Raw genomic sequence first — 13,366 nt, 5'->3', positions numbered from 1 at the left:
TGTCTTACCGGCTGAGATAAAAAGCCATGAGACAAGTTCCATGGAATTTGAGTTCCTCTGATGTGAGTATGGAGTCTTAAGTACGCAACTCATTAACACACTAGGCTGTGAGCTTCCTAGATAGGTATATGTTTATTAGTCACCCATCTTAGGGTCATGGCATTGTGAATATTTAGTATGAGTTTGTGAGTTGATCTGAGTCCAGAGACAGGCTTCTGGTCTGGGTGCCAGGTGTATGTTCCAGTGACTTAGGCTAGGGATCTGCCATCTTCTGGGTCAGGGTGGGGCTATGATGAGTCTATGTGGGTGAAATGCTTTGAAGATGAACTTTCTGCCTATTTGTCTACTCACAGCCTTGCTATTAAAAGTGTCAACATCATCTCCCACGTTTCCAGGTCAGCAATCTCCCTAAATTGAATGGTGGAGGAGGGGAAGTCAGAACCAGTCAAACACCATCCTTTGGGGAGGAGGGGCTGAATTGACTAAAATACGCTCTAATTCCAGTGGAGTTTAGTCTCAAAACTGAGGGAATAGAGTTGGGAGGCTAAGGAATGATTCTTTAAAATACTGAGGCCTCATCTATGAGAAAAAATAACAACAACAACAAAATGAAGGGGCTCTCTCATTGTGGATTGTGCAGAGTGACTTCCTTCTAAAGAGTACAGTATAGAAAGGAGGTAAAAGGAGTAACTTTACAGTGGAGAAAAGTGGCTGACATATTCTGTCAGCCAGGTGACTGAGGTCAATATCAACACTACGTCGTGTTGATATTATGTGCTCTTGATATGATGTGATGAAAATATCATTTTACTCCTGTGATCTCCCCTTCAAAACCCCAGAACTCCAGTTTAATCATGAGAAAAACATCACAAATTCTAACTGAGGGACATTCTACAGTATCCTTGACTAGTACTCTTCAAAACTTTTAAGGTCATCAAAAACAAGGAAAGTCTGAGAAACTGTCACAGTCAAGAGGAATCTAATAAAACATGAAAACTAAATATGGCATCTAGGATAGGATCCTGGAATAGAAAAGCGACTTTAGGTAAGAACTAAGGAAATGTGAGTAAAGACTTTAGTCAATAATAATATATCAGGGCTTCCCTGGTGGCACAGTGGTTAAGAATCCACCTGCCAATGCAGGGGACACGTGTTCGAGCCCTGGTCTGGGAAGATCCCACATGCCACGGACCAGCTAAGCCCGTGTGCCACAACTACTGAGCCTGAGCTCTAGAGCCCGCAAGCCACAACTACTGAGCCCGTGTGCCACAACTACTGAAACCCGTGCACCTAGAGCCCATGCTCTGCAACAAGAGAAGCCACTGCAATGAGAAGCCCGTGCACTGCAATGAAGAGTAGCCCCCGCTCGCCGCAACTAGGGAGAAGCCCTCGTGCAGCAACGAAGACCCAATGCAGCCAAAAATAAATAAATTTATTTAAAAAATGATATATCAATATTGGTTCATTAATTGTAATAAATGTACTACACTAATGTAAGATGTTAATAATAGGGGAAATTGGGTACCAGGTATATGGGAACTATCTGTACTATCTTCTTCATTTTTCTGTAAATCTAAAACTGTTTAAAAAAAAAGTCTATTTAAAAAATGGAGGGGGTGGTATCCAGAAAATAACTTTGCCATAAATTTTTTTTTTTTTTCTTGCGGTACGCGGGCCTCTCACTGTTGTGGCCTCTCCCGTTGCGGAGCACAGGCTCCGGACGCGCAGGCTCAGCGACCATGGCTCACGGGCCCAGCCACTCCGCGGCATGTGGGATCTTCCCGGACCGGGGCACGAACCCGTGTCCCCTGCATCGGCAGGCGGACTCTCAACCACTGCGCCACCAGGGAAGCCCTGCCTTAAATTTTTTTAAAAATAAAATTTCCTATTTATGGATCATTTACCATATGCCAGTGATAAACTCTGTACATGGATGATCTCATTTAAATATTTCAATTGTTTATTTATTAGGCATAATTAACCCTCTTTTACAGAAGCTGATGAAAAAGGTCTTATAATGTAAATGGTGGAGCAGGGGTTGGTACCAAGGATCTTTCTGATCCCCAAATTCTAAGTGTACGGAACTCTCACAGTATCCTGGCTTTTCTAGGAAACGTTCATGGAGTTATCATAGGACATGCCTTCCAAAGAGAAAGGGGTATTCTAAATCATGGGGATTGAAGACCTCTACATCTCACTTCTGCCAGGATTATCTTAAAAGTCCCCCAGTTCTAAGTTGGACTTTCAAGCCGGAAAAGATCTGTAGGGGGTCAAAGTTCAACTAAATACGCCATTTGACAAATGGGTAAACTGGGGGATAGCTAGAGCATTTGCCCCAAATCACACAGAAAAGGGCCAAGAACCCAGGTTCAGTCTGTATTATTATTTCTCTCATTTCCCACAACTTCCTCTTTGTAGTTAAGAAGGGAAGTAGAAACTGACCTATCTGCCTTCCCCATTTCTCGGATGGGAAACTGCCCCCCAGCCCCCTAAGTTGGTGACACACTGCTCTCCAAGGACACAATGGCATGAGGACTGGACCTGCAGAAGAGATGTCAGGAAGCTTGTTTCCACCGACAAAACCCATATTGCCAGCACATCCTTGTCAAGCACCTACTGAGTGCGGGGACGACGGACTGTGTGTTATAGCGCGGGGGGCGGGGGGTTAGGCCTGCAGAGGATCTGGGGCTCGTAGGATGACTGCGGGAGGCCAGTGGATACAAGTAGTGGGGAGGAGGGCGATGACAGCTCTAGGACAGAGGTCCCTTCCGGGGCGCGCGTTTGGAACCGCGGCGTCAAGCCGCACAGCCGTCATTTTGGGGCCAAGGGCATGCCCTGCGGCCACCCTCGACCCCCACTGCCGCTTGGCCCTTTAAGGGCGGGGGACACTCGCCAGGCGTCACAAAGCGCCGCCACTGCGTGGGGCGGTGGAGAGGAGGCAGGGAAGTGGGAGGAGTGGGAGGAGGAGGAGGAGGAGGAGGAGGAGGGAGAGGAGGGCGGGGGAGGGAGAGGAGGGCGGGGGAGGGAGGGGCGCGCGCACGCGCGTCGCGTCGGGCCGCCCGCCGCCGAGAGCCGCCCTCCCTCCCGACGTGCGCCCCTCCTCCCACTCTCCCTCCCTCCTTCTTCTCGGCTCCGTCGCTCCCGCGGCGCGAGGCGCTCTTGCTCTTCTCCTCCTCCTCCGCCGTCGCCCCTCCCCCCGCGCAGCCGCCGCCGCCGCCGCGAGACCCCCGCGTGCCGCGCTCCCCCCCCCCCCCCCGCCCTTCGGCCCCGCGCGCCCTTCGGCCCCGGCGGCCCCGGAGGAAACGAGAGGGCGAGCGAGCGCGGCGCTCCCGGGCCGGCTCGGCCCCGTCCGCTCACCATCGCCGGCCCTCCGCCGCCTTCCTCCGCTTCCACCTCCTCTCCCCCCCCCCCGCCAAGTTGAGGCCCCCTCCGGGGGGGGGAGGCCCGGGACCCGGAGCGAATTTCTCTAACTCTCTCCACCTTTCCCCCACCCGGCCCGAGTGTGAGGAGAAGGGCCCGGCCCGGCCCGCGTCGTGTGTGAGGAGGAACCGGGCCGGCCCACGGGCCGTCTGGGGCCTGGTCCGGGCCGCCGGGCGTGTGAAGACAGGGGCCCGGTGCGGGCCGCCCGAGGGCGAGCGGAGCGGAGGGGAGGGGCCTGGTCCGGCCCGGCCGGTGCGTGAGGACTGGGGCCCCGGCCCGGCGCCGCCGTCGCCGCGATGGCCCAGCAGCAGATGACCAGTTCGCAGAAGGCCCTGATGCTCGAGCTGAAATCCCTTCAGGAGGAGCCGGTGGAGGGCTTCCGGATCACCCTGGTGGATGAATCCGACCTCTACAACTGGGAGGTTGCCATCTTCGGACCCCCTAACACCCTCTACGAAGGCGGCTACTTCAAGGTACCCCCGACCCCATCTCAGACCAGCCTTCCCCAGGTGGAGGCTGCCGCTTTCGGTAGTTTTCCCGGCCGAGAGTGGGAGCGCGGGTGAGCGGAGGGGGCTCCTCACCTCGGCAGCTCCCTCCCCCCATCGGTGGAGGCAGGAAGGCCTCGCTCGCTCACCAAGTGCCTTTTCTTTGTCATGGGGGCGGGGGCGGGAGGCCAGACTGCACCGGGAAATAGGAAAGCCTCTTTGGCTAGGGTAGTGGCTACCGGAGGAGGAGGGCAGTCTTTGTTTTGTTTCCCCAGCCGAGGGTGTACGGAAAGAGAGGTGGTCTGGCTTTCCCCTCTCGTCTTCCCATCTCTGCGCCGGCTGGAACTACCCCAGAGGGCAGAGTGACCTGCACTTATGGGATTGGACCTTTTTTGGGGTGGGGTGGGGGAGGGGTACCGGCCTGTCATTCCGGAGGCTGCCTAGTGGCCTGACATTTGGGGGGTTTGATGGGCTTCTTGCATACTGGTGGTTCCAGCTTCGCATTCCAGCGGGCGTTAATGGAGAATAGGAACCCTAGGGGTGCTAAACAAGGGTGCCTGCATTTTCTTGCCATTAGCCACTTGAGGGAACTGTAATTTGGCCCCCTTTCTGTTCTCGTTTTGTATTTACTTCAGTGGTGTTTCAAAATGCCCTTTGTCCTCACCCTGCCACCAACTTTACTGCCCCCGCTCCCCTCACCCACCGCCTCCCATGTAGAAATATCCACAGAGGGCGGTACATGTTATGTAGAGAGAGAGTTTCCCACTTTAGGGACACAAAATTGAAACCTTTCGCTCAGATGGTTAACTCTAGCAAATGGGGGGGGTGGTCTTACGGATGAAAAGTATCATCTGAGGTGGGATGGTTTCACAGAGTAGGACCGCTCCTTAACGACCATAGACATTGTTTCTGTTGTTTTCCAGGATGTTAGAACAGTGGTTATTATCATTCCTGAATCCAGTAGTTTCTTTATTCCAAGACAGATAACTTGGAGATACTGAGGGGTTTTTGTTTTTGTTTTTATTTTTATTTTACCATTTTTTAAAGGGCAAATCACAGGTTGAAGGTCGAATGCTTTAAATGGTGGGGGAACAGAGAGAGGAAAAGAGTGCTTAGGAATTCATTTAATTTAATTTTTTGTTTCCAAAATTAAGTAAAATAGGGCTGTGAGTCAGTCTTGGTTTGTTTCGAAGGGAGGGGCTATCTTGGCAAAAGTTTTAAATGAGTATCTTAGTCATGTAGTTACGTGTATTTTTAAGGAGTACCCAATTACTTTAGTTTCTACTCCTCTAAAGGTAGAAGCCTCAGTTTCAGGCTTGAAATTGGGTCTATTTTGTAGAAAATGTCAGGAATTGATATGGGAATGTTTAATATTCATGTCTCTGATAGTCACTGAATACCTAGTTAAAAACATGTATTCAGTGTTTAGAATATCGTGTATATCAACTGTATGCTTCATGTTTTGTGGTCACCATACGCTGTACTCAGATGCAGATACTTGCAAAATCTACTGGCTAACTTTAGTGGAATGAAGTTTAATTTCCAAAAAGTATCATTGTTTGGGACAATCAGTAGTCAAGATAAATGGATACTAGCTAGAATGATCTTACTCCTATGCAGTTTGTTAAAACAACAAAACAACAACAAACTGTACATGGAAGGAAATAATGGGTTAAAAATTGTAATATTTTTGCTTAAGTAATTGGGAAGGGAGTGTGGTGAACCCTCTCAGTTTGGAATAGGTAGTTTGGAAGGAGGATTCCCTGTAGTATACACTGATTTAAACTAACTGCTTTTTAATTTCAGTCTTATTTAAAAAGAATGGTTTGATCTCCAATTTTGTTGTATGTGTTAGATATCTTAATCTTTTTTTTACCTTTAATTGTGACATGTAAAAAAAATATATGAAAATTCTTAAACAGGTTTAATGTTTTAGTCTTGTGTAAGAATTTTGGTCAGTTTTGTTTCTTCTGCTTTTGGCAAAGGACTTTGGCTTTTTATACCAAAGTTCTTCATTGGAAAAAGGCAAATTTATGGTCATGAGCAGTTGACACTGGTGATAAGTTTAAAACCATTGTTTTTTATTTCACTGCTTTTGTGAAACAAGGCTTTTAGTGTGTTTCACTACAGCTGCAGTTAAAAGTTGGCACAGACCTTTCTGTACTACTGTTCTCCCTTATCAAATGGGGGTCCTTGAACATTTAATATAATTTATCAATATTTTCAAGTTAAACTCTTTTTTCTATTTTGCATTATAGTTTCCGAAGGCAGTGGGCTGCCAGTCATTCTTTAAATTTTTCATAACGTAACTCCTTTACCTTTTACATATTAATAGGCTTCTAACTGATGTTTTTCATCATGAAATAGTTGGTTCCAGTCTGTTTTAACTGTGGCATCTGTTGTAGTAGAGATTTGTGAAACCTGTATTTCACAAATTTGTTTTTTCATCCTATTTTTCTTTTTTAAATATCTTGAATCTGTATGATTCTTAACTTGGGTGGGCGGGGGGAATCTAGATATATGATGGGCAAAGGTAGTTTCTTGTGTCTGATTTTCTGCATGTTATAAACTCTTCTTTGGCTTCACTATCTTTTTGTCTAATTTCTTGATCTCATTATTCACCCAGTGAATTTCTTTGCTGCTTCGAATTTTTCCTCTGGGGTCAACCATTATAGAACATAAAGTAGGAGATGACTTAGAACACCCAGAACACGTCTGAACTTAATTTTGCTAATGTGGAGCAAGTTGGAATTTTACTATGTTACTGGAAGAATAACTTGTCGATCAAGTGAGCAGTTAGTGATGACTTTTAACACGTTCACCTCCGTTCCTTTAAAAAGAACTGTCTTTTCAAGTAAGTCCTGATAATGATCATAACTTAGTGTGGCTGCTTTAGTATAGAACCTCCTTGGAACTCCTGCATTATTTATCTAAATGCACAATAGCAGTGAGTCTAGATACCAGAAAGTGAGAGTGACTCTTTCATGATATGAATAACGTTAAAGTTTAAGTGATGCAGAATGTTTAAAGTATTGCAGTTTTTGTAGTTTTGGTTTTATTCAGTAATGTAAGGAGATGAAATATAGGCGTGTTTCTTTTTTGGATAACTCCCAACTAATAAAATTTAGGAAGTATTTGTGATATACTCAAAGTTTTCCTTAATAGGATCTTCTTCATCAGACTTACCGCTTTGTTTTATATTAAAGAAATTCTTCAATAGTTGTTTTTTAAAGTAAAGGACATGCATTATTTTCATTTGTTCTAGAGTAAATGAATGTATTCTTTGCATGCCACCCCCCCCAAAAAAAAAAAAACAAAAAACACACCAAACTACCAAACTTAACCTCTGTGCCTGGCAATGGTCTTCAGATTATATATAGCACATTCTATTTTATGACTTTAAAATTCTTAACATACAGTTGAAACAGTTTTTCTAAGCAACTGTTAGTCTTTTTGGTGTAGGGATCCTTTTGAGAACTTGATAAATTTTCTTCAAAAGACAATGAGGACACAGAAAGTAGTTTGTATGCATTTTCAGATGGTTAACTGACCTGTTAAGAATCCCTCTTTTGGGACTTCCCTGGTGGTCCAGTGGTTAAGATTCCGCCTTCCAATGCAGGGGACAAGGGCCTGGGAACTAAGACCCGACACAGCCAAATAAATAAATAAATAATTTTAAAAAACAACAACAAAAAAGAATCTCTGTTTTAAGGGATTGGATTGGCAACTTTAAAAACAAAATTAAACAAACACCTTTGACATTATAAAAGTATTGCTATTTTTTTAGAAAACAATTTTGTGATGAATCAGTCAGTTAAAATTTTCTTAGTTTTAAGTTTTTCCTCAGTTTCTTTAAGAACACCTCTTAGGGCTTTTAGCTGTTACCTTTTCTGGAAGCTGAACTTGTCTTGAGTGCTGGGTGAACTAAAGCAACATTGTAAATGGAAACGTGGTTAATGTCCAATGGTTTGGGGCACTAAATGCAATTTTAGTCCCCTATCCCCAGCCCCCACCTCTGGCAAATATAACGCCTCAGTATTTCATAGAGTATGCTTTTACTGTATTAAGTTGATTCCAAGATGCATATTTTTCTAGTTTCACTTCTCAAATTTGGAATGAGTCCATGAAGTCTTAGAATTGCCATCAGCCAGCTGACACTAGTGACCTAGGTGTAAGAGACCCTTCCATTGAAATCTTCTGATAAAATTTTTTTAAATGCCAGCATCAGTGTCTTAAATTTGATAAAATAAGGATTATTTCTTTTTGAACCAAGGATTTGTGTCCTCAGTACTTTTTGCTGCTTATTGATTCCCCTTTTTCAGAGGTTTGTGTTCGTAAACAATATTTATCGAACACACATCAAAGGCAAGCACTGTAGGAAGTGTTACTACCTTTTAGATAGTAAGGAAAAGAATTCGGACATTGATAACAGAGCTTTTATGAATGATCTTCATAAAAATCTTTGTGCAGACTTTGAAATACAGAAATGTGAGGTGTAGGTGTTACTGACAGAATTGTAATGGTAATTAAAATCAGAGTTTTAAGGCCAGTTAGCGCATTGGTCAACATAACCACCGTTTGTCATGATGAAATGTTCTGTTCCATCTTTGCAACTTAGTATTAGTGGTCCTAGTCTAAGGTTCCAGAAGAATCTGTTGGAGACAGGTGAAATAAAGGAGATCACCTAAGAAATTGGCCTACTTCTGCTAATCTAGTTATGGGAAAATAACAGGAAGAGTTACAAATTCAGGGTTTACGACTATAGAACTCCATCTTGCTGAAAGGTCCTATTTAAAAGTTTTAATTCTTTTATGTTCCTGAAATTCTTTTGGACTGTTTCGTGTACAGCTACATAGATATCCAAATAAGACTGAGCTGAGCCTCTTTGAAAGTGTTTTGTCAACACAGAATTAATTCATTTTAGCTTTATTCAGCGAGAAATTGTTATTCAGAGTTGTATGCTTATGTTTCTTTAAACTAATTGATTCTGAAGTGAATGGAATGATAGATAGATACTAAATTGAAGAGATAATTTTAGTTTGGATTGCCAAGGTTTGATTTTACATAAATATTCTTCCATATGAGAATTGGAATATTCAGATTTGGGAATATGTATTTAAGATAGAAAATGAATATCCACTTTAAGCACCTTTACTTGATTTGTTTTAATAACAAATATAAAAATGTTTTTGTTACAATCCAATAAATTAAATTTCTGTTGTAAACCTATTGGTAAAGTAAGTAGAATGAGCACTTAGAACATGCTAAAACTCTGAAGGTCATATCTAATTGCAGATACACGCTACTATCCTTATTACAGTAATATAGATATTAGTAGCTAACATTTATTGAGTGCTTACTGTGTGCCAAATACTTTAAAAAGAATATCTCATATAATCCTCCTGTGAGGTGTGGCTGCTATTTTATATATATAATATATATATATATATATATATAGAAACAATCATAGAGTTTGTTTAACTTGCTCAGGGTCCTCAGCTAGAAAGTTGTAATACCAAGCTGGACTACCAGACTGCTTGACTCTAAAGCCTGTGTTATTCTCTTGGTGAGATCTTTTATCTCTCAGGATGTTGTTTGAAGGTATAAAAGTGGAGCTTTAAGAAAATAAAATTTATGGATGAGACTTCCCTGGTGGTCCAGTGGTTAAGACTCTGTGCTTCCACTGCAGGGGGCACAGGTTCGATCCCTAGTCAGGTGACTAAGATCCCATATGCTGCACGGTGTGGTTCAAAAAACAAAAAGGAAAAGAAACTTTATGGAGCATTTGAAAAGGAACTATTTTTATTTTAAATTTTATAAGTTTAAAGGTCACAAGGTAATTCCCTTCAATTTATGGGGAGAGATTGTTATGACTTCAGCTTATAACTGTTAAATTCACTGGAAAAATTGGATTTGTTGTTGTTCTTGGACTACTTGGATTAGAGAGTAACAAATCATATTGCAGAAGGATTTTTTTTTATTGGCAAATTGATTCCTTTAATAGCAACTTTCTCATTACTTTAAGGGGAGAGTGGGATGGTGCTAGAGTTGAGAAATATGTCTAAAAAAACTAATCTTGAGGTTAGAAATGATGATAAAACACCTCTGAAGTGATGGTGGGAGATCATAGCAGGAGTTAAATTTCTTAACACAATATTGGTTTATGCTTTTTTTTTAAATAGATCTTTATTGGAGTATATAATTGTTTCACAATACTGTGTTAGTTCCTGTTGCACAACAAAGCGAATCAGCCATATGCATACACCGTGTTACCATATCCCCTCCCTCTTGAGCCTCCCTGCCATCCTCCCTATCCCACCCCTCTAGGTCATCGCAAAGCACCAAGTCGATCTCCCTGTGCTATGCTGCTGCTTCCCACCAGCCAACTATTTTACATTCTGTAGTATATATATGTCGATGCTACTCTCCCTTTGCCCCAGCTTCGCCCTCCCACCCCATGTCCTCAAGTCCATTCTCCGTGTCTACCTCTTTATTCCTGCCCTGAAACTAGGTTCATCAGTACCATTTTTTTTTCTTTTTAGATTCCATATATATGCGTTAGCATACGGTATTTGTTTTTCTCTTTCTGACTTACTTCACTCTGTATGACAGACTCTAGGTCCATCCACCTCACTACAGATAACTCAATTTCGTTTCTTTTTATGGCTGAGTAATATTCTGTTGTATATATGTGCCACATCTTTATCCATTCATCTGTCAATGGACATTTATGCTTTTAAAATAATAGTCTTAATACTTTTCCAAGTATATTTAAGCACCATAGGAAACTTGATCAGTGTAAGATTAAAACTTACTTTGTTGTTCTTTCAGTTGAGTCTGTTAACTGGTATTCCTTTTTTTTTTTAAAGGGAACGCTATTTATTTATTTATTTATTTTGGCTGTGTTGGGTCTTCGTTTCTGTGCGAGGGCTTTTCTCTAGTTGCGGCGAGCAGGGGCCACTCTTCATCGCGGTGCGCGGGCCTCTCACTATGGCGGCCTCTCTTGTTGCGGAGCACAAGCTCCAGACGTGCAGGCTCAGTAGTTGTGGCTTACGGGCCTAGTTGCTCCGCGGCATGTGGGATCTTCCGAGACCAAGGCTCAAACCCGTGTCCCCTGCATTGGCAGGCAGATTCTCAACCACTGTGCCACCAGGGAAGCCCTGGTGTTCCTTATCTCTGTTGACAGCATCTTTATTTACTTTTGGAACTATTGATACATGTAATAATTTGGATGAGCATTATACTGAGTGAAAAAAAGTCAATCTCAAAAGGTTACATATTGTATGGTCCCATTTATATAACATTCTTTTTTTTCTTTTTTAATAAATTTATTTTATTTATTTATTTTTGGCTGCGTTGGGTCCTTGCTGCTGTGTGCAGGCCTTCTCCAGTTGTGGCGAGCAGGGGCTACTCCTCACTGTGGTGCGCGGGCCTCTCATTGCGGTGGCCTCTCCCATTGCCGAGCATGGGCCCCAGGCGTGCGGGCTTCAGTAGTTGTGGCACATGGGCTTCAGTAGTTGTGGCTTGTGGGCTCTAGGACGCAGGCTCAGCAGCTGTGGTGCACAGGCTCGGTTGCTCCGCGGCATGTGGGATCCTCGTGGACCAGGGCTCGAATCTGTGTCCCCTACGCCGGCAGGCGGATTCCCAACCACTGTACCACCAGGGAAGCCCTATATAACATTCTTGAAATGTCAGAAGTATAAACAAAAACAAGTCAGTGGTTGCTAGGGGGTTAGAGATGTTGGGGTGGGGTGAAGGAGGTGGATGTGATTATGAAGGAGGAGCATAGGGGAGATCTTTGTGGATGGAGTAGTTCTATAACTTAATTGTGTTGGTAGTTACACAGATCTACACAGACCATAGAATGACACAGAACTACACTCACATATTGTACCAGTGTCAAATTCCTAGTTCTAATATGGGACTATAATTATGTAAGATGCAACCATTGGGGGAAGTTTAGTGAAAGGTACAGATCTCTCATTACTATCTTTGCAAATATATGTTGTGAATCTATAACTATTCTAAAATAAGATGTTAAAAAATTTAATCATCAGAGGAAGCCATATATTCATGCGTTAATTACAGCATCATAAGATCATTGCCATAGTTTCAGTCTGTTGTGTATTTGGATTTTCAAATTTCACAGTTATCTGCTTTTCTGTATTTGCTGCATGGGCAGCTGATGCTTAATTTGAGGGATAAATCCCTTGAAATAATTTGGATTATGTGGCTCATTTAGTAGCATACATAGAAATTCAGATTGTAAACATTGAATGTTTACTACCTCATTGAAAATAACCATGGCCCCATTTATAAGATAATATTAAGAATTGGCAAAGTCACAAAACCTTGGACAATATGTAGTAATTCTTTATAGAAACAGAGTGATTTAAAGCTTAGAAAACAGATTTTTAAGTTTACTTGAAACCATACCTGATATATATAAGGCAAAATAAAAAAGTGTCATTATTCAAAGGAATATTCTTCATATGATTTGAAACTTTACTTTTGAAATTGTTGGTAGAGGCACAGGTAAAATTAGTCTAATACTTCATGTTCACATTTCATTTTTGACTAAAATATACTATTACTCAGATTATTTCCCTCATTTACCAAGTTGAATCTGAATCACCTTTGGATGTTTTAAAAAAAAGTCCACACTGAAGAAGTAAAGATTTGCCACGAATAAGAACATTAAGAAGTGTGCAATAGGTTCTGAAGGCAGTTCTCAAAAAAAGAAGTCTTGAATTGTTTTGAGTAGTGGCAGTCTGGCATTGTTGGAGTGGGTGTATAGCCAGCCTTCTGAGGTGTTTGCTCTGAAGGGGGCAAAGCTCATTTGAGTTCTGGTAGTTGGGTTTAAAACAAACAAACAAACAAACAAAAAAAGCTTATTACTTAAGAAGGCTCATCTTGGTCTTGTCACATAACTGCTGTTTCTCCCATTGGCTAAATAGGGGTAGGAGTAATATATTTAAGCCATTAAGGGCTAACCCCCGTGGGAAAACTTCAGCCCTAAAGGTAAAAAAAGGAAAAAACACAACAACAACAAGGTCCTACTGGATAACATAGGGAACTATAGCCAATATCCTGTGATAAACCATAATGGAAAAGAATATGAAAAAGAATATATATGTATAACTGCGTCCCTTTGCTGTACAGCAGAAATTAACACAACATTGTGAATCTACTGTACTTCAATAAAACTTAAAAATAAAAAAATTATAGTAACTGTGTCCTCAGGGTTTCTACTCTGAGCTCTTTGGACTTTGTTAATCATATTTCAACATTTACTCTAAACAAGAATGAGGGAAAAATTACTAGACAAAAAAAGAGAAGTCTTACTGAAGATATGGAAATTCTGTAGAATTTAGATTAAGATCTAAGGAATCTAATATTGAAAGGGTTTTAAGGGGAGAGCACTTAATGAGTTTTGAATTGATGAGTTGCCCCTTTTCTTA

At 42.2% G+C, this 13,366-nt stretch overlaps 1 protein-coding gene across 1 annotated transcript in view; it reads left to right on the top strand.

The window, feature by feature from the left end:
• Positions 1-3,529: 3,529 nt before the first annotated feature.
• The window catches only part of UBE2R2 (ubiquitin conjugating enzyme E2 R2), a 60,702-nt gene continuing 50,865 nt past the window's right edge, over positions 3,530-13,366 (top strand). Inside the window, exon 1 of the mRNA XM_022551660.3 lies at positions 3,530-3,893. Within this exon, the coding sequence (XP_022407368.1) occupies positions 3,717-3,893 (177 nt within the window). The 5' untranslated portion in view covers positions 3,530-3,716. The remainder of the gene's footprint in view (positions 3,894-13,366) is intronic.

Source organism: Delphinapterus leucas, chromosome 6 (genome assembly GCF_059928025.1).
Source record: "Delphinapterus leucas isolate spDelLeu-1000000601 "Yukka" chromosome 6, BTC_Dleu_Yukka2, whole genome shotgun sequence".
NCBI lineage: Eukaryota > Metazoa > Chordata > Mammalia > Artiodactyla > Monodontidae > Delphinapterus > Delphinapterus leucas.
The sequence above is the reverse complement of the archived record's forward strand: the minus strand, read 5'-3'. Positions and strand labels throughout refer to the sequence as shown.